Source organism: Pundamilia nyererei, unplaced genomic scaffold (assembly GCF_000239375.1).
Source record: "Pundamilia nyererei isolate P.nyererei 1_Seehausen unplaced genomic scaffold, PunNye1.0 scaffold00053, whole genome shotgun sequence".
NCBI classification, from domain to species: domain Eukaryota; kingdom Metazoa; phylum Chordata; class Actinopteri; order Cichliformes; family Cichlidae; genus Pundamilia; species Pundamilia nyererei.
Window position 1 is genome coordinate 214,245 of NW_005187454.1, and position 26,946 is coordinate 241,190.

Below are 26,946 nucleotides of genomic sequence, written 5' to 3' on the forward strand. Positions count from 1 at the left end.
GAGATGTCTCTGTTTTCTTTTCTTTTTCCCCTCTGCACAGGTCACAATGCTGATGATGTGGCAGAAACTGTTTTGATGAACGTCTTGCGAGGGGACATAGCTCGGCTGCGCCGCTGCACCACCATCTCAACGGACAGCGAGAACGAAGGGGTCGTGCCACGCTGCAAGCCCCTTAAATACGCTTATGAAAAAGAGATTGTTCTGTATGCTTACTTCAAGAAATTAGACTACTTTTCTACTGAGTGTATCTACTCTCCTAATGCTTACCGTGGCTATGCAAGAACCTATTTAAAGGATCTGGAGAGTGTGAGGCCCAGTTCGATCATGGACGTTATTCACTCCGGTGAGAACCTGTCTGTGCGCGAGGGGGTAAAGATGCCTGTCCAGGGAACCTGCAGCCGGTGTGGCTACATCTCCAGTCAGAAACTGTGTAAGGCATGTGTGCTGTTGGAGGGGCTGAACCGAGGTCTGCCAAAGCTGGGAATAGGCAAACACCACCGCTTCCATGATAAAATCCTCTCCCAGCAGCCACTTACAGAGGAGGAGGAGAGAAAGCTGAAAGCAGTAGACTTTTGAATCATAAATAATGTTTTTTTTTCCTTTAGAATAAATGACATTTGTTGTCTTTTATAGGAGAGCGATCAAATCTTATCTTTCCATTTCATATCATTGAAGTATTTATTGACTGTTTATATGGAATTTTAATTTGAAATGCTATGTAGACTTTTTACACTTTATACAAAAGTGTGTGACCAGCTGCTTTTGTTGTCATTTGCCATCTAAAAAAAGACACATTTGAAGGTGCATTTACTTTATTTTTGTATGTCCCAGTGTACCAACCTTTGGGGAAGGGTCTGATAACAGTTATGGTCATACTTCAAAGTATTTTATGATCTATAATAAATGCATTGATCTTTATCTTAAAACTTGTCCCAAAAACTTGAGTATGCAGTCTGATTTGTTGTGCCTTTCATGATTCTAATGGTATAAAGTTTATTCTTCTCCGAGGTTATGTGAACAGATATGCACTACATGATCTAGAAGGTTTATAAAAAATCACGGTTGCTTATACAGCCATGACATTATTTGGGTATTTGGAGATATTTATTTTAAACGTGTAATTCCGGTGTTTGGCCGCTAGATGTCCCTCATCACCGCCATTCAGTCGGCGCGCGCCCTGGAAAAGTACACACATTGGTACACACACACACACACACAAACTGCCGCGCGTTCACGAGAGCCATCCTGACTGACCAACTTCCAGGGCAGCAGTGCTGGTGAAGTTTGAAGGGGAAAAGTCAGATTTCACAAACCATCCGGAAGGTCGCGAAACAAAAAACTGACGCAGTCCACAACTAGGCAGCAGCTATGGACGATTTAGGTAAGTTATGAGGGTTTTTTTTTTTTCCATATGTGGGTTTTCTGCCCCCAGTTTGGAGCGGATAGCAGGGTGGAGGGGTAGTCAACGTTACGAAGAGATTTTATGCTGGCTGTTTGTCCAATGTAGCTTTCTTATCCAGGGAAACTTGCGAATACCTGACAGAAATGTTACAGTGACGAGCGAAAGAGTGAATGTTGTACCGACTTGACTTTCTCCTCACACTGTTGTAAAATAAGCAGCCTAGTAGGTTAGCAGCTGGACATCGCTAGCCTTTAACTCTACCTACTTTTTAACTCTCCCTCTCCGAGGTGAAGCGAACGTCTCTGGCAATACCACGCCGCCCTGCTCGTCTAAATCAAGGTCTTTTTTTTTATCAGTATGTGTGCCGGAGGGAGGAGTTATTTAATGACATTTTGACATTAAGCCTTAACATTACCTTCTCAACTTTTGCCCCAAGGCTACTCATTCCAGCTTTGAAGTGGTAGAGTCAACAGGCCTCCCTGTACAATGTGTGCTCAGCCCTGGCCTGGCTGACTTCTAGTGATCCTCCAGTGTGACAAACTGAACTTGCAGGGATGTATAATTACTTGGTATACTGGTACACTTTATCGTTTTATATCAAAAACTAAAAACTGAGGTATAGGAAGCGGAAAGATCAGGTCTGAAAACTGTTTGATTAGACATGTGCAAGTTGAGAAATGCTGTAACAGTTGGACAATCAGTACATCTTTAGGGATCTCCTGATTGGGAAATTCTATGCTGATAATGAGCTCATATTCAAACATGTGTTTATTTACCTAGCAAACAAACCTTCATCATAAGAAATAACTCTGTGCTGATGGAGACTTTAAACTGTCTTTAAACATTTGTCACACACCAGATCAAACTGGCCTCTACCATTAGGCCGATATCTTGATGTATCCCTGACAATTTTGCACAGGAAAATATACAACATGTTTGTTAATGGCCGAATGTCATTTCCTCTTAGCTGCTTCACATGTCTGTCATGACTCTTTGTGCATTTTCTGTTTTAGTTTTGTGTTGGGAGACACTGTCTCTTAATAGAGACTGTAACTTGTAGCTGAGGCTTTTTTCAGTGTCTGTTAATATAACTGTTATTTCTGGACTGGTGTGGCATCCCCTTGTATTACTAATTTGATCATCACAAGTCATGAAAAAACAGTGATGTCATCAAATAGCTTGTGGATGACTTTAACTGGTTAATTTTATTTCTTTTAATAATTTAATCAGTTTTATGAATCCTTTCATCGGTACTACAGGTTTTATCTGCCTTTTATCAACGCCAGTTCTCCTGACGTTACCAGCTTCATCTTTTTTTTTTTTCTTGTTCTACTTTGGCCCCACTTTTAACCTTTGACACGCAACGTCTGAGTTTCTAATTATGTTACACTTTTAGCAGCTGGCAGGTTTCTATATTTGCATTACTAATTCAGTACTTGTGAAAAACTTGTTTCACCAGTCAAATATCTGTAGGAATCTTCTGATCTCTGAAAGTAGACCAGCAGTGAAATGGATTTGCGAATTGTTTAAGTGGAGAGATGATGGGCCGCATTTCCCATTTGTCTGTTGTGAGAATACCTCAAGGAGCCATTAGACACTCTCGCTGCCTTATGAGGCTGAAAGGATTGATTGTTGGTTGAGAGGGAGCCTGTAGGCTCGCTGAAGGGCTGACAGAGGGGGCGAGGCTGCTGAGGAATTTCGACCATCACTTTCTGACACGGTCCAAGGCCGAAAACTCTCTGGGTCACGACTCGCCTCCTGTCGCTACTATCTGAGAGAGGGATGTTGCTTTCACACTGTCTCATTAGAATATGGGTACCCTAGTAATTGCAGGCACTGTTTAAAAAATTTGACCTTTGGGGTTTGGTTGCTTAACAATCGCAGTCATCCTCCATCCTCCCTAAATACACAAAAACAAGTCAGTGTAAATATTTTTAAATATCACATCACTGAGGTTTACTCTACTGCTATTTACCTGCACCTGCAGGTCCTGATATTCAGGGTCACTGTTTGAATACTATGTTTGTGTATAGTGATCTGGTGTTGCTCACTGCTCGAGGTAGAGAATTCCATCAACAGATTGTAAGCATTCTTCCCATTTGTTCCTCTGAGTCAGATTTTTCCAGAGGACCTGCTTGATCTGTGAGTTAGCACAGATCATACAGCACAAACTAGAGATGGGATCACAACAACCATGAGGCCAAAGATTTCCCGGACTACACCCATAATGGAAAATGTTGTTTATACACCAGATGTAGATCCTTAAGGGGAGTTACAAATACATTAACAATGCAAAAGGCTGTGTGACGGGGGCGTAAACACACATAAACACCTGCCAGGGTGTTCATAGCCATCTCGGTTGTAATTACTGCTGGAGTAGGTGAATCAGGGGTCGTGTTTGGCCATGATAACAGACAAACAGTCATACTGTTGTGGCTGGTTACCAGGTGGCAGCCAGGCTTAGCCTTCACTTCTGATGTGGCCAAGGGGGCGGCGACTCATGCAGATGTGGCTCTTAAACCACATGTGACGTAGTGTCCTCTCTGTTGGCTCTGTTGTGCTGCATTTCATGTTTGTGGGGTGTGTGCAGCTAACATTCAGCTCTCTGTGAATTCCTGACGATTGTGTGACATTCAGGCAGACTGACCTCACTCAGTGAGCTGAAAACCCCCTGTTCTACCTCTGCATGTTAAGAATGCGCATACTGACCTAATACGCACACATGCAGTATGCTCAATGGTCACAAACAAAGTGAGAATAATATTGAGTAACAGAATGTACTTTTTGCTTGCAGTTTCCCATTGAATGGTTTATTTGTTAATTACTAGAAAATCAAACGGAAAGATTAGTGACTGGACACAGAAGGGAACTTCTCCTATTTACTGCATTCTTGTTAAATATATTATTTTAAAGTACAACAGAAACTATAATTCCAAGGGCCTAAAGGCAGCTTCTTCATTTTTAGACTTTGTTTTGCAAAATCTAGGGTCACTCCCCAAAGCTGTTAGTACTCAACATAGCTTTTTTGAATATATGTCCACTTACTCAAATTGAAACCAAACTAATGTTGGCAACCAGGATCACTAGGAGTCCTTTTGTTTGTTCGTCCACAGATAATGTCAGTATGTGTACACTCCCATATAAAACCTTGTTTTCTTAATCCAGGGCTGACCAAGTAAAACATTGACGCAGTTTCTTATGATTCTAATTTTCATTTACAGGTCCTTCTAGTAAAGCTTAATAATATTTAACTTTAAAAAAAACAACACTTTTTTTTTAAATTTCAGAGAGACCACTTCATCCCCCGTGTAAAGCTTTTCAATTCAGTTTTACTTTATTTACATAACGGCAAGTTACAACAGCAGTCACCTGAAGGAGCTTTATATTGTAAGATAAAGACCTACGGTGATACAAAGAAACCCCCAAATATCAATTGACTCCCTATGAGCAAGCGCTGGGTGACAGAGAGACGATCCAGCAGGACCAGGCTCTGGGAGGGGCAGCCATGTGCTGCGAGCGGTTCGTGGAGACGGGAGGAAGACGGGACCAAAGACGGACTTCTTGAGGCATCCTGAAATCCCAGCTTGTGCTGATTGATCAGTTCAGTTCTTGGAAAAACTGCAAGACTGGTTACATAATGTATAGGTCTTGAGGTTTTGTAGACATGACAAATAACTGTGTGATGTTACCTTGTCTACCATTTTTCATATGTAAGACCATGTGACGAAGGCCCCAGTCACACAGTCCACAACTGGTCAGTAGGTGAAGGATTCCTCTGAAGTGATTGATTGAATGACTGATTGATAATAGACAACTGAAGTAGGCAGCTGTAGAAACCAGGGATTCTACTGGTATTTCTCTGAAATCCACCTGAAGGATGCCTGCGTAATCCGGACCTTGCAAAAATAAAGTCACTGTTTGTACCAAGCCAAAGAGAGACTTATGAGAGAAGTTTCTCTGTTACACAGTGCACAACACTTTCTTGCAACGATGTTACTATTTTTGAAACTGCTTACCGTACTTCATTCCTCCACAAATTTGAGAACCAAGTTGAACTTCTTTAACCTTACTGTGGTGGTGGAGCAGTTTTCTTTGTTTTTGTGTGTGGTTTATTTTTCCTTTTGTTTTTTGTTTTTAAATGCACGGTCTATACTTTAGCCATGTAGCTTAAGGTAATGCTAAAAAAAAAGCTAGTTGCGGTGAGGGTACCACTACAGTACTGAAGGTGACATGAAAATACAGGAACATCCATCTAGTCCTTGCTTCACATTTTTCTCAATTACTCTGTGACCTCAGTAAACACTTTCCTGATGTCTTTGTGGCCTAATTACCAGTTTCAGGTCATGTTGAATAAAAAAAAAGAAGCCTAATGTGTTCATGATTAGAGTAAGAAAGGAGAATTATGCAGGATATGCTTATTGGCTCAGTGTGTGAGTTACATGTCCGTTCCCACTGAGCATGTGGTTTCACTGTCAGATCCAACTCATCACAACCTATTTCAAAACACACAAGATAGAGCTGACGAAAACACTCATTCAGAGGCTTCATAGCAGGACTTGACTTGACATCAAGTGACTGTTGACTTGTCTTCATTGGTGCCCCGTATAATCCAGAATCAAATTTAATTTTTCTTCTTTCCCAATGTTGCCAAGTGCTTGCTCATAGGGGGTCGTCAGATTGTTGGGGTTTTCTATATATTATTGTAGGGTCTTAACCTTCCAATGTAAAGTGACTTGAGCTTACTGTTGTTGTGATTTGGTGCTGTATAAAAAATAGAATTGAATAAGTCACGGAGAGAGAGCGGTTTTCTATAGGAAAACAAAGCTTTGGGTTTTGTAACTTTGAAGATCGTCTACATGCGTGAAAAGCCATGTGAAAACTTAAATGAAAGGGGAAAGCCCTCAGAGCATTACATGGCCACTTTAAAGGAAGGATAAACATGGGCTATCTTTGCAAAGAATCTGAAAAGAAGCTGCAGAGGAGAGGTGCTCTTTATTGCTTAAAGGCAGACTTTAAAAAAGTGGGAGCCACTCGGCTTCGTTTCGCAGACATAATGAGGGCCATGTGGTTGCTCTGTGGAATGAAACACAGCGACACCTTATAAGAATGCCTTTGGTAAACACACAGTAGTCCTGTAAGATTTACTGTAACAATAACTGTTGATCACCTTGAAGAGGAACGCCTTATTCTTGAGACAATCATAGGAGTTGGCTGAGATGTGAGGCAGCTGTCTTAAATGTTTACAGCGTTTACGCAGCATACCAAAAACTCTTAGGTCTTTAGTGGTTTCTGTGTCCTAGTAATTCCACAGCAGAGTTAGTGTTACCAGACTAGCTATCATCACCCCTTGAGGGCTGCAAGGTTGGTGCATACCATCCCTAACCAGTGGGCTTGCCTGCTAGGCTAGAGAGAAGCTCCCGACTGTAAATCAGCCGTGTTCCCGAGCTCCACACCCATCCTGTTCTGGGTCTGGGGAAGAGCTGCGTGGCTGACCTCATCGCTTGGGCAACAGAGCCTGCCCCACATCCTCAGGAAACAGAGGAGAAAAACAATGAGCAGAGTCAGCACTGGGGGCAGCTGGGGGGCCTTCAGTCTGTGATCCTGCTGCTCGAACAGCCTTTCCACTATTAAATGCTGTTGTACGATACTGTTCTTTCCACTCACAGCAGCCTTCAGTCCCTTCCTCTTCCCTCCCTGCCATACTGTTTCCATGCCTTCACTGTTCCCCACTCTTGTAACTTCTCTCGGAGAATAGTGCTGATTATTTTCCTAACAGGTCTGGGTAATGTAGTAGGAATCTGAGTCGCTGCTGTATTCTTCCAACATTACTGAAGCCGGGGACCTCCGGGGCATATCGGGGGGTTTCCTGGCTTTGGAAAAAATGGGCCTTTTGGGGGTGGCAGCGCACCTAGGAATAATTGCTCTGTCTATAGTAAAGGCAAAGAGCTTCTACTGCCTTATGTAAGGGAAGCGGGTGCATTTTTCTGTTATTCCTGCCTATGTGATCAACAAAAATGTATTTTCTACTTAAGTAAATGAAATCCAGCTAAAAAAATATTACTGTCCTGTTGTTATTCCTTTGGGGGGATAAGCTTGCTTATTCAGGGGTTAGCTGTCAGTAAGTCTCTGGAGAGGGGAATGTGTTTCCTTAAGCGGAGCAGGGAATCTCACTTCTTTTCTAAAGAGTAATTATGCTGTCATTACGTTTTGTTTTAGTCCATATTTTGTTACTAAGACTGAAACAAACACTGATACTCTGACGGTGACAAAATGATTTCCAGCTTTCTTGGTTCCAAACTAAGAGCTGCAGTCTGTAGTAAACATGCTGCCTTCAGCAAATGTCGACACATGAGTTTGAGAGCTGCTCAAACCTGATGAAGTGAAGAGGTGTTGGCAAAGAAGGAAAAGACGACGTGTAGCATAATAATAATGATGATGATGATGATAATTTGAGTTCTATAAATGCTGTGTCATTTATATACAAGCTTTTCTTGTATGAACTGATAAGATTATCAGTAAATTGTAGTCAATTTTCTTTATATCTCTGCTGGGACTCTTTTCTTTGAACTGCTATTTTTCTCCATTCAGTAGTTTTTCTTTAAAACTTGATCTTTTTTTTTTTTTTTTGCACATTTCCTTTTTTCTCCACTTCTCCAGTGAGTGTCTGAGTTTCATGGTTTCATCGTCATCAGGGTTTTCCCTGCATGCAAAATCTTCACAATTGTACAGTTTGAAAACATGAACCTCTATATGCACAGTTTTATGAATATGGTCCCAGATCAGGTGATGTGGAGACGCTTCACCTACTGAAGCTTAAACCAGAGTGTGTCAGAGTTTCACTAGTGTTTGTGATTTTAAAAAACTGATATGAGGCTCAGCCCAACAGTTCTGTCTCATGTAGACATTTAAAGTGAAATACATCATAACATTTAGAGTAACTTTACTGCTGTAATTATTGCTTTTACAGCTAAGTTTAATTAAATTTTTTTTATGTTATTAAAAAACTAGTGTGAATGAAACGGTAGTAGGATTATATTCATACACAAAAGCTGACTTGCAACTACAACTTGATTATATGGGAAGATGAGAAAACCACCAAGTGTACATATGAGGTTAAAGTAATATAATAATTACTTATTCACAAAAATTCAGTTGGAACAGGTGGTACACTTTCCATATTTAAATAATTTTTCACATTATGACACTTTCTTTTGTCCCAACTGTACGTTCTTAGTGTTTAACTCAAAGCATTAAGCCCTGTTAGTTTGAAGCTTGGGTGACTGGTTTCAGTCGGTGTTTAAGAGGGACAAGACGGTCTTTCTTTGACCGTTCTTCTCATCCTACCCAATTACACTCTTATAGCACAAAAGGCTGCTCACTGACATGCAATTTATCTACATTCATGGCTATGAATGTGTCCTCAGTGACTGGGGTGTTACATCAGTCTCCACATGGTGCCATGTCATCTGATTTACTGGTCTGTGGGGAAGTTCTTTTATTTTGGTTTGGCGTTCCCTCCAAGAGGAGTGTCATCTTTCGGATATGGGATTGCTTGGCAGGATATTTTTAGATAGTAATCACCCTACAATGCTTTAGTCATTCTGATCCATTCATTCATCCATTGTCTGTTTGGCATCGTGTGTTGTACTGTATAGACAGAGTGCGAGCCCCTGCAAGGTTTGACCTTTATTTTTCCCCTGGTCCACTATTTAATCAAGTTTGCTTTTGGTCCATTTTCTTTCATTCTCACCCACATTCCCGCTATGTGGTTTCTACACAGCCTTCCTTGTCTGTCTCGCTGGCATCTAACCCTCCACCCCCTCTCCGTGGCCCCTGCCTGTCTTGTTTGATATAAATATCATGTTGGGTTGGCCTGATGGGGTAGGGTTTCACCCTGGGATTGTGGCCAGTTCTGCTCTTTTGCTCCCTGGCTATAAACAGGTGAGCTGTAGACCTCAGCGGCCCATCACCATTGCCCACATGTTAATAGAAAACATTAGGCAGCCTTGGTTTCCACCCTGCACGGTACTCTGTGGGCAATGGGCAGTACAAATTTTGACATCTCCCTTATCCTGGAATTCAAGGCATGCTGCAGTTAGTGGAATCCATCCTGTAATTGTCAACACATTATTTCATTTTCTGTACTGACAGATGGTGTTTTGTATCGGAGCGCATTCTTCACAGGCTCACTACCTAGGATCCCGCAGCATTGAAGGAATGTCCTGCTTAAGTAGCTTTGATCACAAAGCGTCATTTAGATTCCAGTGGAGACTGGTTGGGTTTTTAAAATGAGTTTTCATTGGATTAGGGTGACTGTATGCTCCTGTTCCTGAGCCACCTTCCCTGCCTGCGTCCCTGCCTGATCTGCTTGCTTTTTGCCAAGTGGACAGAGGAATGTGTGGAATTCCCCCTGCACCTTCACTCCCATCTGATAAACACAGCAGGACGATGGCATGGCTTTGGGTGGGTGGATAGGGGTGCAGACAAGACTGTACATGCGCCCACTGCCACAAGAATGTGTACAGTGTCCACATGACTTCAGTTGTTTGTTGAACATAATAAAGATTAGTTGGCACAGTGTGGCCGCAGTTGAATCCCCTGAAAGCGCTGCTGTTGGTTTAAATCAGCACATTGTACGAGTGAAGCAGTTGGTGCACGTTACACCTCTGTCCTGCTTTCTTTTCAGGTTGCACACTGGTGTATCGCTGCTTTAATCATTCTCATCTATTCAGAGACATGAAGCAGGCAAACCTAATACCTGCAGAGCAACAGGTAAAACACGATATGCTGTATAATAAATTGCCTGAGTCTCTTTCTTCTCCATCTGCTTTGTGAGAGAGGAGTAATGACATGGTTTAATCTTTAAACTGTTGGATGTCGAACCTGTTTCTGTATTCACTGTGAAACGCAGCGTTTAAATCATAGCTCACGACTTTTGCAGACACCCTTTTAGATGACAGCTTCATTCTCCAGATCTTGCACAATGGACCATTGAGTCAGGATGCTGTTAGAGCAGAATTGGACTTTGTCCATTGTGGCTCCTACCCCCTGTCTGGAATGGAAAAGATTAGCCTGTTGCTTGGCTTACAGTGCATGTTTGGATTCTCGGTGTTTCTAACTCTTTGTGGACTTAACTTTTCTGAGGCTGGCGAAGGCTTGTTGTCTGTCCTCATGACAGTCAATGCTGCCCTCGTCAGGGAAATGAGGAGCAGCAAGCAAGTTTAACTCCCATTTTCATTCTTTCTCCTTTTATGAGCTGCAGTAACAGACATCAGAGATGTGCTTACAGGCCACCCACTGAGAATGATGTGTGTGGATTACAGGCTGCTTAGTCAAAAGCCACAAAAGGATGTGTGATGGAAATTTTGGATTTTCTTTCCTAATGTCCTGTTTTCACTGTCAGAGCAAATTTAAGGTCCTTTTCTTTTCCTCAGACATACTTTCTACTTCTGCTCTGTAACATGTCAGATGGAAATATTGTTTACTTCCCTAGAATGATCTCACGTCTATTGTTACTTATTGTTTACAAATTCAAGTTTTTAACCTAAAGCACATAAATGTTTCGTGTCAAAAATTCTTCTCTAGCAGTTTATATAAACTGTCAACTGTTTTTTGTAAATGTTTTAAATTACAGGCATCAGAATATTTACAAACCAAACAACAGATTAAAAGAGAAGATAAATAGTTGAGATTATTCTATAATATAAATAATTGTTAACTTGAATCTAAAACAGAATCATTCTGTCAGTCAGTTTACTAGGCAATCGTTTTTGCTCTGGTTTCTGGCTATACTGGTTTCACAGAATAACATATTATGAAAATTTGACCGGTATAATAAAATGTACATTTATGTTTAAGTACAGCTGCATGGAGGTTCTTACCTGCAGAACTCCATTCCCCTAGTGACTATCTGCTGGACTGTTTCCCTGGCTATGCACACAAACACATATGCAATGGAGAAAACATCAGACAGAAGTGATATGAAAACACTGGTCTGTGTCCATGGCCAAAAAGAAGAAAAAATGTGATTTATTGGGACTGATTGCTTGAGGATGTGTATAATAAATCTGATATCAAAGCAGCTTTATAAATAATGAAAGACATTCGATATGTTTGCCCATGTTCTGTAACACCATCTGTCTGTGTAGTTAGAGGAAGTCTGTGTCCCACTTATAACGTTAATCCATAATGTTAAAAAAAAACTTCTTCTTCTTCTTTTGTTTTTGTTTTTGTTTTTTTTTAAAAAAAATAGCCATCATGACTTGTACTATCCAAAAAGTGTCTACATTATGGCAACGGCTATACCTATATTTTCTGACAGTAACCTGTGACCTACATGCGACCACACACATGCACTGAACTCTGTCATATGAAAGAAACACAAACTTATCAGATCTAGAGTAGCTATGATACGTTGCATATATGGATAGGAGCAGTCTAGCTGAGCTGCTGTGCCTATTTTTCCTTTATGGGTGTAACAAGTTTGGAACTGGGACCAAAATGACAACACGAGGAGCATGCTACTCAGGTGCAAACATTTAGCATAACCCCAGTTCTTTGAAAAGCAAATGAGGGTTGAAAGAGAACTGTGTATCATTAAGGCCCATGCATCATAATAATGGAGTTTATATGTTATCCAGTCTGTGACTAATGGATAGGTTTAAAAAAATGAATGCTCCCTTGTAAAGAGCAATAGAGGTATTAACCAGCCTCAGGTTTTAGAGAATCGTTATACCCTGTAGTTTCCTGAAAAGATACTACTGTACTGATAATTGAACTAGTGTCACATTCAGAAAACAAACTCTGATGTGTCAATATTGGCTTATCACAGTAAAATGTACTAAAATGTATTTCCTATTATGGATACTCTGTGTTTATTTATCCTGGAGATCATGGTCCTGTGTCAGGCATACATGTGTAGTATCACCAGCTGGGAGAAGGAATAATAAGTGCAGAGTTGCTGTGAAAGGAGTTGTCTTATAAACTTGGCTCAGAGGGCCTGAGGCAGCATGGCTGCCCTCTCTGTCAAGGCTGTGAAGAACTTTCTAGGAATACATGGCCATAATTAGTAACCTAAGGCATTTATTTATTCATTTATTTTGATTTGAAAGGCTCTAAGCTGCTGCTTCATGAGAAATGTAGATCAATACCTAAATGCGCTATATTTCACACGACTCACCTTTGTCCCAAAACACAGTTGTGGTATTCTTTTTTTAATCTAGCGGCTTTGTTTCATGAGTGACAAAGTCAACTTCAGTGAGACCTTGCTCAGCATGTCAGCACCAGGTGCAGATTATTTTGGGCTGGTCATGATATTTCAGCACATTTGCACAGACATGGGCTACTCACAGAGCTTCCCGCTTTAAATAGATTAGAGCTCCCATGTGGTTTATGTCAAACTTTTCAGGGCTTGTGGCAGTGTCTGTGGATTGAGGGCTGTGATGAAGGGTTGAGAGAGAGTATATATGAAATTTGAAAGATGGAGACAGGTGTGAGTTTTCTTTTTGCGATATAGACCGCTCTGTCGCTAGAAGATGTACAAGATTTAAACTTTTGTCACACATTATTCTTGCTCTTGACCAAACACCTGTGAAGCTAAGATCTGTTGGTCATATTTTGTTAATGCATTCTCTCTCTCAAAGTTCATTTCAGCGTTTGTGTTGAGATAAGAGGGCACTGAGAGGATACTGTTTGGCCCTTAAACCACTCCCCCATTAGACTGGCAGCCTGTTATCGCTTCACGCTGCTCACACTCACACATTGGCACCCACACAGTCACAGTCCTTCATGAAGGATATTACAGATACAGGTGGAAAGAATGTAAGTACAGATACTGAACTTTGTCAGGATTTCAAAACTATATGGTTGTGTTGCATGTATGCGTTTCTCTCTGTGTTTGTGTATTTTATGCTGGAGGTTTCTCCATTGACTTCATTCGGGATGAAGTTGGGATTTAGTGGTGGAATATTTTGAGAATTTGAATTATTTTGTAAAATATAAACTTTTAGGAAGTTTTCCAGAATGATATGTAATCAGATGAATCTTGTTTCTTCTTTAACATTTTTTTTTAACTTGTCAGCTCTCAAATACTTTAGAGTTAGATATTTTCCCTTTGGTTGCTCTAAACAGGCGCAAGTTTTAATCCTATCTCACCAGTGACTTGGTTTGATGTTAAGAGATTAAAATATAAACTCAGAAGAGGCAGGAAATAAAACTTAACAAATCCAAATCTAGAGAGCCAGTCTGTGCTAGACAGACAGGTGGTAAGAGCTCCCTGTTTCTTGGATATTTGGACAGTTTTCCATCCTGCCTTTCAAAGATATTATTCTTTGTAACAGGGCCAAGCCTCTGTAGTGTAACACTATGCAGCCAGGGATTGCGGTCTATTCTAGACATGCTGCAGATGGATGGATTGTGTGATGTAAGAGTCTATTTTGTTCCTGCGTTCCACCAAACACTCGCCAGGGTAACACTGTACCCCCTCAACCCTGGACCGGATTCAGAAACATTTTCTGTCTCTCTGCTTCTTTGTTTTATCAGTCTGTCTCACGAAGTTCACACTCAGGCTCTTGAAACTAAGACTAATCATAGACATGAACTGGATGCATGGCACACGGAGCTGACAGATCAAACGCATGGTTGCTCTCATTGACTTCAAGTTTGTATCTTAATGTGGACTGTGGGAAAAACACATTGCCAGTTTCTGGGGGATGTTTTATGATTTAGAAATTGGGTGTAGGTGTTGTAGTGTGCCATGCTGTGGTGGTCACATTGGGCCATGTACCCACCACAGCATGGATGACCTGTGAGGAGAAACCAGTTTTGTTAACAGGCTGGAATGAAGGGCTCAGACTCGCTGGCATTGTCTGTTACAGCCTGACGCCAACATCAGTAGTGACCTCAGAGCGCCCATCCATCCGTCTGTCCACCCATTTTGTTAACCAGTTATTCAGCAAGAGCTGCAAGGGCTTACAAGGATAACACACTATATCATCCACAGCTAAGGCCAGTATAAAATCACCGGTTACTCTGATATTCTCTGAGCTGTGGGAGGAAACCTACACAGACACTGGGAGATTATGTTTGCTCTTCACACAGAAGGGAGATCCCACTGAAGGTGTGATTGGTTTTATGTTTGCAGGCTAAAACGTCTTGGAAAAAGACCTTTAGAATTTGTTTACCTTACACAAATAGATCTATTCTGATTGTTGTTTTGGTTGGACAGATCATTTTTTATGTTCTCACTGTGCCTTGAAACATGAATGAATTGCATCTTTCAGACGCGTTGCTGGCAGACCTGGAATCTACTACATCCCACATCTCAAAGCGACCTGTATTCTTGCCCGACGAGACGCCCTACTCCATCCCTACAGGAGGACAGCCCTACCAAGATGTTACACTTCCACCTCCGGTCCCTCCTCCACCTTCAGCTGAAGCTCTGAACGGGTCCCTGAGAGATCAGCCTGATTCCCACCACTCCTCTCAGCAGGTAGATCTCTGCAATGTTTGTGATCTGATCTCACTTAGTATATCAGACTCTTCAAATGAGAAACAGTAAATGTTACATTAATTAAAAAAAAAACCTCAGCAGTTACTGGTTGGTGTATTCTCTGCAGTCACTGGGTTCGGCACAGAAGAGCTCATGGTCAAGGGACAGTAGCAGTTCTCCATTATCTCACATTGAAGAGGACCACGTGTACAGGTAACTTCCACACACTCAGGATGTTGTGTATATAAACCTGATTGCGTCATCTGGCATTTTCTTTAACTTTTAGTTCCTTTCGGTAAGTTATCTCTGTCTCTTTAGTTTCCCAAACAAACAGAAGACATCAGATTCCTCTACAACAGCCATGACTTCTGCGTTGGGCAGTAATCTGTCAGAGCTTGACAGGCTTCTGCTGGAACTTAATGCTGTGCAACAGAGCTCCCCTTCATTTCCCACTACAGGTAGAGACAAAGGCTTCAGATTTATCGGTTCTAATGGGATTGAGCATCATTAGTTTCAATGTTATGTGTCCACAGAGGAGGCAGCTCCTCCCTTGCCATCCTGCAGCATCACTCACTACGAGAACGGCGGCACACCTGACATCTTGGTAAGCCCACCACCTCAGGAGAAACCAAAGAGGAATGGGAGGATGGAGGACGCCCGACCTACTGTGGAAAGTCTGCTGGATGAGCTGGAAGGCTCGGTGCCTTCACCCAGGTATCTCCACTACAGCTGGGGTCTAACTTGGCATTAAAGTCCCCTCTAATCAGTGTTGCAGACTTTGTTCCTTTTTGTTTTGTGTTTGATTCACTATACTAGTTCAGAGTTGGACACTAAAAACGGTCTTTATATTCTTCAGCAGAAAGTTTCTGAGACCTGGCAGAGTAGACCTGTGTGTTCATTTGCAGTTCTGTATTTTTATCCCTAGACTCTACTAGAATAGCTTTGCATGATTTGCAGATTAAATTAATCCTAATATATCTGATACAGAGTCTTTGTGTAGCACCTTCAGTTCATCCACTGTCTCAAGATATTTTAGTTCTCTCCCTGTAAAGGAGAGAACTAAAATGTCCTACGCAATGACAAAATGACATTTTGTCATTGCGTAGGACTTAAGAGTAGAAAAAATATTTGCAGATGTTGGGCTCTTTTTTTGTGTGCAATTTCTCCCCTCATGCGACCTTATTGAAAAGGATTCCAGAAAAGTTCCACACAGGGAGGTATATATACTTAAAATGTATGTGAGAGTGTTGATATTGGGTCTGGTATGAGCAAATGCAAACATCTGAGGTTTCTGAATGTGTATTAGCATTTACAGCTTCTTAACAAATACGTGCATTTTCCATGCGCAGTAAAAGATTGTGTAAGTTTACAGCAGCATTAAATAGTAGCTGTATTGCTTTGTGTGTGACAGCTGCCGTGGGGAGACTGAGACATTGTGGAGCAACACAGCACCTGTTTTGCTTTGATAATTAGAAATCATCAACTTACACAATTTTGAGCTTCACTATTAAAAAAAAAATGTCAGTGTTTGCATGGATTTAATAATCACAATGACTTGTGTTTTCCAGCCCCCCCACTCATCACAGTGACTTGGACACATCCTCTCAACAGCAGGCCAGAATTTCAGCTTCCTGTGCCACCAGAGAGCTCGATGAGTTGATGGCCTCTTTGTCTGACTTCAAGGTATGAGGAAGCATTGGAAAGGCTTTATTTAAACAACAAATCCCAAGCTTCTCCTGTCATGTTCTTCATGATTGCCTTCTTCTTCTTCTTCTCTCACTTGTGCTTCTCTGTTCCTCTAGCCTAGCTCTTTAGGCTCTCTGCTTGAACCAGCAGGAGCATCTTCCAGCTCTTGCCACACTCCAATGTCCTCTTCCATTTCCCCCATGGCTTCTCCTTCCTTGAGTCTGTCTCATCCGTCTGCCTGTGCCTCTCCTCTCTTCTCTTTACCTGCTGGGCTAGAGCTACATATAGATGAGGATGGAGGAGATGGTGGCATGTTGAGACCCCACCCTAGCCATCTCTCTCCACACAGTCCTACATCCTCATATTCTGCAACCAGTGAGCTAGACCTGGACTCTGTCATAGATGTCTCTGCCATCATGCTATCATCTCAAACCAAATCTCTGCTAGTCCTCTCTCAGTCTGCTTCCTCTAACTCCAACCTGCTAAGAAGTAGCCCAAGTCCTTCCAATACCACTACCCCTTCACTTACCTCAGTTATCACTGTCCTGGATCACAAGTCCTCCAAGTCCCCAAGTCCATCTGTAGAACGGGTCTCACCCTCAGCTTCTGGAGGTAAATCCTCCTGTGCTCCTGAGAGTGTAAGCAAGGGTTCTCCTTGTTTTTATGATCTCGATGTCAGTTTCTCCTCTTCGTCTTTACCTACAACCCAAAACTTCACCCCTCAGGTCTCAGCCCCCTCACCCCTCCCCGTTTTTGTCTCTCTGTCTCCACCTTCAAAAACATCCTCACCATCTCCAGTCTCGCCACTAATAGTCTCTTCTCCAATGGCCTTTAATAACCACAACAGACAGTTGCTGGAGACACCACCTGCAACCCATACAACCACCAACTTCACTGTACAGCAACCCCCTGTGGTAGAGCCATCCCTGGATGAGGCACTAGACAAGCTTCTAGCAATGAGTTTTTCACAAAATCACACAATGGCGAATGTGGATGGACCTCAGCTGAAGAACGATGCAGAGTGTCTTGGCAGAGGAATGCAGGAGGTGCACGAGGAGCTCATCCTACCCTTGGACAGAAGCAGCATCCAGCCAGACACTTTCACCAACACTTTCACAGACGATTCAGTGGACGGAGGCACAGATGGGAATGGAGACCTGGACTGGGCAGACGAAGAGCTGTCCATGTCCTTACATGACGGTCTGGATGGCACCATGACCCCTTACACTGAGAGGCTCTATACAGATGGCAGCATGACCCCACTGACAGAGGCCAGCTGGATGGATGAGTCCATGACCCCATCATCATGCCCCGGGACCCCTGACGTCACCCTGGACCTGCCCCTGCTTCAGACTCCCACTATAGACAGAGTCTCAGCGTCTGGACATGTACGCTTCGCCGGCCCTGCCTGATTTTAAAATGTTGTTTTGCTAGCTAATGAGACTGATGCGCCTTTAAATCCCAGCCTCTGCTGCAAGGGTTTATCTTGCATGTTTTTTGAAAAACTAAAACATGGCATCTAATATTTTATCTGCTATTTTGACCACTACTCCTTACATCAGATACGATTATGATTGACTTGTTAGCTTTCAGTATCATCAGGGCTGTGATTGGCTCGATTCTTTTCATCCCTGTAAACAGACCTTGGAGGAGACGCGCCCAGTTACTTTAGCCAGGCAAATAAACCAGGCAGAAAAACGCAAAATTTTTAAGCTTTGATCGATATGTAGAAACTACATGTATTTATTTAGAAGAAAATGCCTTGTAAGGAAGAGGCTGAAGGAGTTGAAGCAAGCTAATTAATAGATTTTGCTTGGAAACTACTCTTACAACTAACCTGCTGTTTGGCAGCACCAGCACTCTGCATGGCACCACTGCATTTGTGTGAAGGACCAAACTGAGACCTGATGTTTATGTGGCTGCTTGAGAAACTGAAGGATGAGAGTTAGATCATCGATAGCAGTGGCTTCTGCTGAAAGCATGCATGAAGTTCCTAATATGGGACTCCGAGCTCGTGACCACTGCTTTGCCGGCACGTCAGTGACTTGAAAACGGCTGGTGTGACTGACCTGCTGCCTCAGTGCTCTGCTGCAAGTGCTTGAGCTTGTAAATTGGAGTGGACATATGATAAGGTGTTCGCTCCCTCCCTCCCTGCTCTTAGATAAAATCAGTTATTAGGCGCACTAAGGAGACTCCCAATGTGCACCCCATGTACCGAGAGGCTCACCTGCGCAGGAAGATGGGACCCATCATTGTAAACAAGAACTCTTCCCAGGACCGTCTCATAGAAGAGCTTCAGGGTAAGCTTGGGATCGGCCGCTCAGAACGGAGGCGCAAACAGTCCGATGATTGGCTGACGGAGGGTGTCATCGTCACGTCCAAACCTCAGCGATATCGTCCCGATGGGGCGGGCAGTGAGGTCGACAAGGTTGGCTTCAGTGTGCTTGACAGTTTCCACAAATTCTCCTTTCGCAATTATTTCACTTTTTGTTTCCCTTTTCTGCACATTTCCTGTCTCCTTCCTTCTGTTTTTCCTCTTTTCTTCAGATCATAATTCCCCCCGAGTCTCCTGTCCCCGTGAGGAAGGTGCTGCCACCTCCCTCTCCCCCTACCCCTCGTCGCCCCCCTGTCATAGAAGAACCTAAGCGACCCCTCCCTGTACAGCACCCCCCTGTCCCAATACCACCCCCACCTCCTCCACCTCCTTCACCACCTCCACAACGTACCCACCACATTCACGAACCAGTTCCTGCTCCACCTCGGCAGTTCATAAAAGCCTCACCTCCACCGGCTCCAGTCCAGAACCCTTCTACGCCTAAACCAGAGCCGCCTCCTCCTGTCCTAAAAACCCCAACCCAGCCACCAACAGTGGACTCGGTTCCCCCAGTTGCACCCAAAGTCCTGGTCTCTGTAGGCTGCCAAACTGAGTATGACCCCATCTTCCCTCCAATGCAGGCATGAACCCCTCCCTCTTTTATTCCTTCTGTTTTTCACACTTATTTTAAAGTTAAGTAACCCTAAACTTAAATATTTTTGTTACATTTCAACAGTAAATAACTATTTTCATACTGAACCATTTCAGATTATGGCCCAAGGGAAGGGTGGTGTCTCCGGTGGACCCCCGACACAGGTCAACAAGCTGGACAACATGCTTGGCAGCCTGCAGTCTGACCTCAACAAACTGGGCGTGCAGACAGTCGCTAAAGGAGTTTGCGGAGCCTGCTGTAAGCCGATTGTGGGACAGGTGAGATGGTTCGGTTAAGGTAATCTTTTGTCTGTAACATAAATAGATGTTTTCTAATCATGCTTTGGTTATCTGTTTTTTGTCAATTATTTTTTAGGTGGTGACCGCCATGGGCCGCACATGGCACCCCGAACACTTTGTGTGCACACACTGTCAAGAGGAAATCGGCTCCAGGAACTTTTTTGAACGTGAAGGACAGCCCTACTGTGAGAAGGATTACCACAATCTGTTCTCTCCGCGGTGCTACTACTGCAACGGGCCCATACTGGATGTGAGTCACTGCTCTCCACACATGTGGTCTCTGCTGTAGACGTGTCAGCCTATAAATGTCTTCAATGTCCATTCAGAAAGTTGTGACGGCGCTGGATAGGACATGGCATCCCGAACACTTCTTCTGCGCTCAGTGTGGCTCTTTCTTTGGCCCTGAGGGTAAAGTGATACAAGTATATGTTTTGAATCATACTGCTTAGCAGTTTCTCTCTACTTTAGAGTGGATATAATCTCTTGTCTCTTTCTGCTTTCAGGTTTTCATGAAAAGGATGGAAAGGCATACTGCAGGAAAGATTACTTTGACATGTTTGCACCGAAATGCGGCGGCTGTGCCAGAGCCATTCTGGAAAATTACATCTCAGCTCTGAACTGTCTTTGGCATCCCGAGTGTTTTGTTTGCAGGGTTAGTGTTATGCTTCAGTCAGGAACTTTTCTATAATAGTTTGCATGCCTTGTAAGAAAAAGAGTACTAAAATAATAACGTGTGTGTGTGTGTTTCTGCAGGAGTGCTTCACCCCATTTGTGAATGGAAGCTTTTTTGAGCACGATGGCCAACCCTACTGTGAAGTGCACTACCACGAGCGCCGCGGCTCCCTCTGCTCCGGCTGCCAGAAGCCCATCACGGGGCGCTGCATCACAGCCATGTCCAAGAAGTTTCACCCGGAGCATTTTGTCTGTGCCTTCTGCCTGAAACAGCTCAACAAAGGCACCTTTAAAGAGCAAAACGACAAACCCTACTGCCACGGCTGCTTCATCAAGCTGTTCAGTTAGAGAGTTGGGGGAACGTTTAACACTGGCACACTTGGGTCAGGGCTAAAATGAGAGTCTGAAGCATTTCTAGCACAGGGAGAGTGAGAACGGGTTTAGTTTGTATTGCAGGAAGCCGTCTCTGGATGATGGCGTTGGAAGTGTGTATGGGCTAAGTATGTGCATGTGGTTGAAGCGGTGTGCTGCTTCGGCCAGACTAAATGTTTTTCATGTCATTCAGAATTATTATTATTTTTTAGATTGACAGCAGCTTATTTGTGAAGCTTTTTATGTGTTGTGAGCGGGTGACTATATCGGATGAAGGTATATTCGGTCTTTAAAGGAAAATCTTTTCCCCCCCCTCCAAGACAGCAACTTTTCTCCCAGTCTACTTAGATGTGCTGAAACAAGCAGCTGTCTTGTTTGTTTTGAGTGTGTATGTATGTGTGTAACCCTCAAATCGTTTTATTTTTTATCTTTTTAGAAGGTGATAAATTGTTACTAAGCACACTGAAACTCTGATCTATGAAATGCTCGGTGTGTGGTAAAGTTACTCACTGGTTGAGTGCGTCATTTTAGAAATCAAAACAATGAACATATGGCAGGGAACAGGTGACCTGTTGTTTTTACACAATATAAACTTTTTTTAACAAATGATCAGGATAAAAGGCCTTTTACGTTCTCTCCTCCCTAGTATAAAGTCAGATAAGGCACATCTTTATATAACTGATAGAGTTGTGTTTTATGGTGAAATGCATCTTTAGTGTCCCTTGACCAGAAACCCCTTTCTAGTATGTCATATTTTAATTAAAGGTGCATACTGTGTTACAAAGCAGTCAAGGGCAAACTGAGCATGGATTAATATTTGACTCAGCAGTCACTGCGGTGTTCACTCTTCATTACATGTGCTGCCAAATCATTCCTTTTGGTTCCTCTGAATTAAAGCGAGTCTAAAAGCAGTTTGTTGGATTTGCCTCGTACAGTAAAGTGAAGCTGCACAGAGATATTGGGGGTACAGTGTTTTTGTGCTACACTACCCTTACTGTTTCTGAGTACATCCTGAGAATTTTTGTTGTTGTTTTTTGTACATGTCCAATGCAGCTACATTGTAAGCATGAACATGTGTTTAATAACCACTCGTTAAAAGAAGGAAAGGGCTGCTTGGAAGGCATAGCAGAGATATTTGGATGTCTTTGCTGATATTACTGTATCGAGAAGCTGATGAATGTTTGTTTTTGAGAGAATGCAAACCGTACACACAACTTGCCTGTGATATTCCGATAACTATGCAACTGTGGATTAACAGCTTTGTATTTCAGCATCAGCATCTATTTCTTAGGCTGTCTGTGCCATTGTATCATGTCTAATAACACTGGCAAATTCAGCAAAAAATACTGAGAGCAGGTCAAGAGTCCGCTGTTCTGTTTTCATGTTATTAGTCTGTGAGTTTGTAAAAATGAGAGCCTGGTGGTCTGCTAGAATAACTGGTAGGACTAGGATGACTCGTCTCCCTCAGCGTCTGAGTAGCATCTACTGTATGACCACCAGGTTGGGGCTCTGTACATGGTTATTCATACACAGCAGACAGATTTGGCTTTTTGTCTTGTTCAGGGAATTCTAGAGCCTTAATTCTTTTTTTTTTTTTCTCACTGTATTTAAGATATCCTGTAACAGTCGTCTTTTCAAAATGACTTTCGTAGAGGTTATTTAACCAAAGCCATACCTTCTTTCAGTTTTTCTTGTCTGTTCACTTTGTTTTTTCTTTTCACTTTGAATGTCAATAGATACAAATAGTGAGATTCCTCTGTTCTAGCCTGATTATGCCAATAAATTCAGTTTTGGTATCAAAATGTCATCCAAGGGTCTAATTTATGCTAAGCTTTTACTTTGTGTGCAGCTGTTACCCTTAAGCTTTGCAATTTCCAATGCTATAATTTTATTCTCAGCTTCTAGAGAAGCTTTGCATGATTCACAGGTAAAAATGACCCTTATTTATCTTGGTACAGTCCCTCAGAGCATCCACTGTCTTACACAAGCTGTTTTAGCTTTCTAGTCCTTCCCTTTAAGCTAGCCATCTTCTGATTGGCTGAATAGTGCAGACAAAAGGTTTAAAGAGAAGATGAGTGTGGCTTTACTAAGGATACCTGCTCTCACTAAAATCATCAAAAACACTCACAGAGATTGTTTGTACACGCGACGACTTCATTATGTAAAGTTTAATTCATCACAGTTACATGGATAATATAAAATAAGGAAAATCATCATAGGTCCACTTTAATCAGACATTAGTCCAGCTGTAGAGCACCTCTTTCAGGATGAGGTAAGAGCCCTCTTCTTCTGCTTATCCACTTCAGGGTCACAGCTGGGTGATAGGCAGAGTACATCCTGGAGAGGTCACAGAGCTAATGCATAGATTATTCATGCTCACGTTTACGCCTTCAGCTAATATAAAATCACAAATGGGGATCAAGACACGCAGGAACAGAGGATTCAAACCCACAACCTTCACAGCACCCTGCTGTCCCTACTCACTATGATAAGTTAGCCCTTTTTATTTAAGAAATTCTACAGAGTCTAGGCAGAAGGCCCGTATTATTCATAACCTTCAGATAAGAAAAATGATGAATAAATGATTCGTTTTCGTACAGAAACCCTTTGAAAGTTCAGTGTTTGGGAACGTCTTTCACCGGTTGTGGGCGCTAGTGAGACATTTTGCACGCTTACGTAGACAAACAAAACAGAAGACGAGGAAAACCAAACCTCGACTGTGATTGGACGAGGAGTCACGTGGCTATCTTCGTACCCGGAAAGATGACAAATGTTTCTTTGCAAGATTTCAGGTGAGTCGACCAAATTTATCAGGTTTAGAATAGTTTTAAGACAACAAATTCTTTTTGTATCTTATGATTGTACAAAGCTCGTGTAAGGGTTGGTGTTTACGGTAGTTCCGTGTGGAGGCTATTTGTAATGTGGAAGAGCCTTTGAGCCATTGTTGGTCGTTAACGTCGAAGCGGCTGGCTCACTGTTTACACAGTTCGGCTGGAAAACGCTTTTTGCGATGGTCTCAGTTTTATATTTTGAAGTTTTATTTATATCCTTAATACGTGGACAGAATTTGCTAAAGTTGAGCGCTTTTCTCTTTTGTTTTCACGAAATAAAGCAAGTAGCGCAGGTCGATGGTATCTGCGCTGGCTCGTGTTGTTGTTGTTATCTGCCCCCCTCCCCCTCTATTGTGTTCCCAAGAAAAGCCTGTATTGTAAAACATGACTGGACTATCTTTCAGATCCCATCACACTCTCTTTGAATGTTTATCCAGAACAAAACTGTCACAAAACAACATCAGTCCCTGCCATCAAGGCAGCACATATATCTGCTTTTGCAGTATGATTGGCATAGCTGTGTTTCTCGTACTTTCCTGCACGGTGCTCAATCGCATTCCTCAGCTTTTCACTTTCACTGTCTGTTGTAGAGCCAAGCTTTAATGATCGTTCAGCACGTCTCATGCCTGATTTCTTTTGTTGTGAACAGGACGTACTGGGCGGAAATGGCATCCTACTTTGATGAACACAACTGCGAGCCCACCGACCCCGAGGAGCAGTACCGCCAGAATGCTCTCCTTGAGATGGCCAGGTGAGGGCTAGCAAACAGAGAGGCTTTATTCTCATGTGTGCAGTGCTCTGACTGACTGTTGGCGCCTGCGTTGGTGTTTACAGGTATTTGATACAGGGCTTGGACTGGATCGACGCACGCTATGCTGGCATGTCAAGCTGGGACCAGAGGCTTCCTCCTCCGGCTGCCAAAACTGCCGTTCAGACCCTCACTGTGATCGTTATAACTGCTGAACAAGCAGGTAGACAGAACCATGAGAATTAACTGCCCTGACATTTAGGTTGATGATCAGCCCATGATCTATGTAAAATCTACGTAAGCGTGCATATCACCTGAGATTTTGATGTGGCTTTTTGTTTTTCGTTCTCACAGGCAGAGGTCTCAAGTGTCCTGTGTGTCTGCTGGAGTTTGAGGAGCAGCAAACGGCTCGAGAAATGCCTTGCAAACACCTTTTCCACTCAGGATGTATACTGCCATGGTTGGACAAGGTAACGCTCCCGTGTTTGTGCTTCTCTTTGAAATAGAAAACACACGAGCGTGACCTCTTACAAATCCTTTTTGCTTCTTTGTCGTCTTTAAACTTTAGACCAACTCCTGTCCGCTCTGCCGACTTGAATTACCCACCGATAATGCAGACTACGAGCAGTTTAAAAAAGACAAGGTGGGTGTGTTTGAGTGTGTCCTAACGTTTAACCGTACATTTATCGTGGCATTAGCTCTATATTGTTGTTTTTTTATTTACTTTTCTGATCTGCAGGAGAGAAGGAAACAGAGCGAGCATCGGCTGGAGGGCCTGCATGGAGCCATGTACACATGACGCTGCAGTGCTGTTGGGCAAGGTTGTGGCATGTTGACATTTTAGTTTAATGAAAGCTTGAGAAGTGCATAAAGCTGCATTCGCACACCATTTCAAACAGAGTGTAGTTTCACACTCAAGGATGGGGAAACAGTGTGAAATATTTGGCAAAATATCAGCAAATCCTACATAAATTGTAATAATGAAAAAATGGACCACAGTAAAAAAAACACATCGGGTTATCTGGAATGACTTAATGTCGGGCAATCGGGATGACTGCCGAGGATTAATGTAAACAAGCTCCTGTTCTCCCCACTCTGTTGACGTGGTGTGAATGCAGTGGAAGCAACAAGGTCATTAAACATTTAAAATGCTCTTTTTCTCACTAGCTAGGACCATTAAACTTCCACATCCTGTTGCCAGCAGAGCGCTCTCAGACACAGCAGCTGCTTTTTCCTTTCCTTTAAAAAAAACAAACAAAAAAACAATTTTGTAGGCTATAAATGGACAAAATCTGTTCGTCTGTATTTGTTCAACGACCATGAAGTTATGATTTGTAATTTATGATTTTAAGATCTGTCTGCTGCTGTTCTTACTTCTTCATAAAAATAAAAATTGAAAAAATGGATTTTATTTTGTTTTTTTTAATCAAAAGCTTAATTTTAAAAGAATCGCCAACAAGCTTAGCGGACGTCAAATTCTGTGTTGCCCATTGTTCACTGATAAATGCCCGCATCTTTCAAACTCCATGTTCGCAGTAGAGAACGGGCTTTTTTGTACATTTGCGGTCTCAGCAGATTTTTCTGTCTGTTCCTCATGCTGAGTAATTTGATCTGTAATTGGAAAGATTTGTGGAGTTCCCCTTCAGCTGGTCCCATGATGTTTTGATTTTAGAAAAAACACTGGCTGTCATGTAGCCTATCTGGAGCGAATATTAATAACAATCTGCACAGAATTGGTTTTAATGCTCCTGAATCATATGACAATCTTCAAACTGCGTCCACGTCACAGTGATAATCTGGGAAACATTTAAACAGGCTTTTTCTTTTCTTTTTTAACCAATTATGAAGCTATTTGTGTCAGCTGCTCTGTCCAAAGTTGTTTCTATTTATGCTTGCAAATAAGTAGCTGGCCCTTTTTTTAAAAACGTTAGAACGTATAAAACACTAACCATAGTTAGAGTGATGCTGTTATTATCTAACAAGTACGGCGTGCTATGATTAGGAAGCCATGTTGGTCTTTGTTTTAAAGTTTTAAATTGTGAGGTCGGTGTATGCACAAGTATTTCCTGTGAGCCAAAAGCTCAGACTGCTCTAAACACCATCTCAGACAAAAGGATCAGTGAACTCATGGAGTGCTGAGAAGTTCATCAGCTGTCCATATGTCCCTCCACTATTAGCAAGTACACAGTGACATAATGAGTCTTAGACTGGCGGTCAGACTTTTAGTGACATGAGATGAATGTGTCGTGGATATGACGGACTTAAAGCTTCTCTAACTTTTCATTGGTTTGTGCATCCAAGCAATGACAAAACTCTTCACTGTCTTTCTGCACTTTATACATTACAGTAACCTGTGAATTATGATGGATCATGAGCCAGCTGAGCTACTACGTCACTGACGTTCTGGTTTTACTCTTGGCTCGGTATGACAAAGAGAACAGATCTCATTACAGTCATCTCGATCACAGCTATGTGAAGACA

At 42.4% G+C, this 26,946-nt stretch overlaps 3 protein-coding genes across 6 annotated transcripts; all 3 read left to right on the top strand.

The window, feature by feature from the left end:
• The first annotated feature begins 3 nt into the window (after positions 1–3).
• Positions 4–944, top strand: ctu1 (cytosolic thiouridylase subunit 1 homolog (S. pombe)). The gene has a single exon (XM_005733657.1). The coding sequence runs from the start codon at positions 4–6 to the stop codon at positions 574–576; it is 573 nt and encodes a 190-aa protein (XP_005733714.1). The 3' UTR covers positions 577–944.
• A 270-nt stretch (positions 945–1,214) lies between these two features.
• pxnb (paxillin b) lies at positions 1,215–22,688 on the top strand. Of its 4 annotated transcripts, XM_005733555.1 has the most exons (14): positions 1,215–1,381; positions 14,683–14,891; positions 15,019–15,104; positions 15,210–15,349; positions 15,425–15,605; positions 16,460–16,574; positions 16,694–17,965; positions 18,739–19,005; positions 19,125–19,532; positions 19,660–19,821; positions 19,919–20,092; positions 20,169–20,250; positions 20,346–20,494; positions 20,596–22,688. In XM_005733555.1, the coding sequence occupies exons 1-14, from the start codon at positions 1,369–1,371 to the stop codon at positions 20,860–20,862; spliced, it is 3,525 nt and encodes a 1,174-aa protein (XP_005733612.1). In that variant the 5' UTR covers positions 1,215–1,368; the 3' UTR covers positions 20,863–22,688. The 4 variants fall into 4 exon arrangements, with proteins under 4 accessions (XP_005733612.1, XP_005733611.1, XP_013766420.1 ...); XM_005733554.1 differs by lacking the exon at positions 1,215–1,381 and having other exon boundaries at positions 14,661–14,891; XM_013910966.1 differs by lacking the exons at positions 1,215–1,381; positions 16,694–17,965; positions 18,739–19,005; positions 19,125–19,532 and having other exon boundaries at positions 14,661–14,891.
• Positions 22,689–23,604: 916 nt separating this feature from the next.
• On the top strand, positions 23,605–25,722 carry rnf181 (ring finger protein 181). The gene is made up of 6 exons (XM_005733559.2): positions 23,605–23,678; positions 24,367–24,468; positions 24,552–24,688; positions 24,820–24,935; positions 25,034–25,108; positions 25,205–25,722. Exons 1-6 carry the CDS (start codon positions 23,650–23,652, stop codon positions 25,262–25,264), a joined length of 519 nt encoding a protein of 172 aa, XP_005733616.1. The 5' UTR covers positions 23,605–23,649; the 3' UTR covers positions 25,265–25,722.
• The last annotated feature ends 1,224 nt before the right edge of the window (positions 25,723–26,946 follow it).

Bases quoted from the DNA above. Each gene is read 5' to 3' on its own strand.
- ctu1 (XM_005733657.1), top strand. From the start codon at position 4: ATGTCTCTGTTTTCTTTTCTTTTTCCCCTCTGCACAGGTCACAATGCT.
- pxnb (XM_005733554.1), top strand. From the start codon at position 14,661: ATGAATGAATTGCATCTTTCAGACGCGTTGCTGGCAGACCTGGAATCT. The intron at 14,892-15,018 runs GTAGATCTCTGC...TATTCTCTGCAG, and splicing joins CCCACCACTCCTCTCAGCAG to TCACTGGGTTCGGCACAGAA. The intron at 15,350-15,424 runs GTAGAGACAAAG...ATGTGTCCACAG, and splicing joins CCCTTCATTTCCCACTACAG to AGGAGGCAGCTCCTCCCTTG.
- rnf181 (XM_005733559.2), top strand. From the start codon at position 23,650: ATGACAAATGTTTCTTTGCAAGATTTCAG. The intron at 23,679-24,366 runs GTGAGTCGACCA...TGTTGTGAACAG, and splicing joins GTTTCTTTGCAAGATTTCAG to GACGTACTGGGCGGAAATGG. The intron at 24,936-25,033 runs GTAACGCTCCCG...TTTAAACTTTAG, and splicing joins TACTGCCATGGTTGGACAAG to ACCAACTCCTGTCCGCTCTG.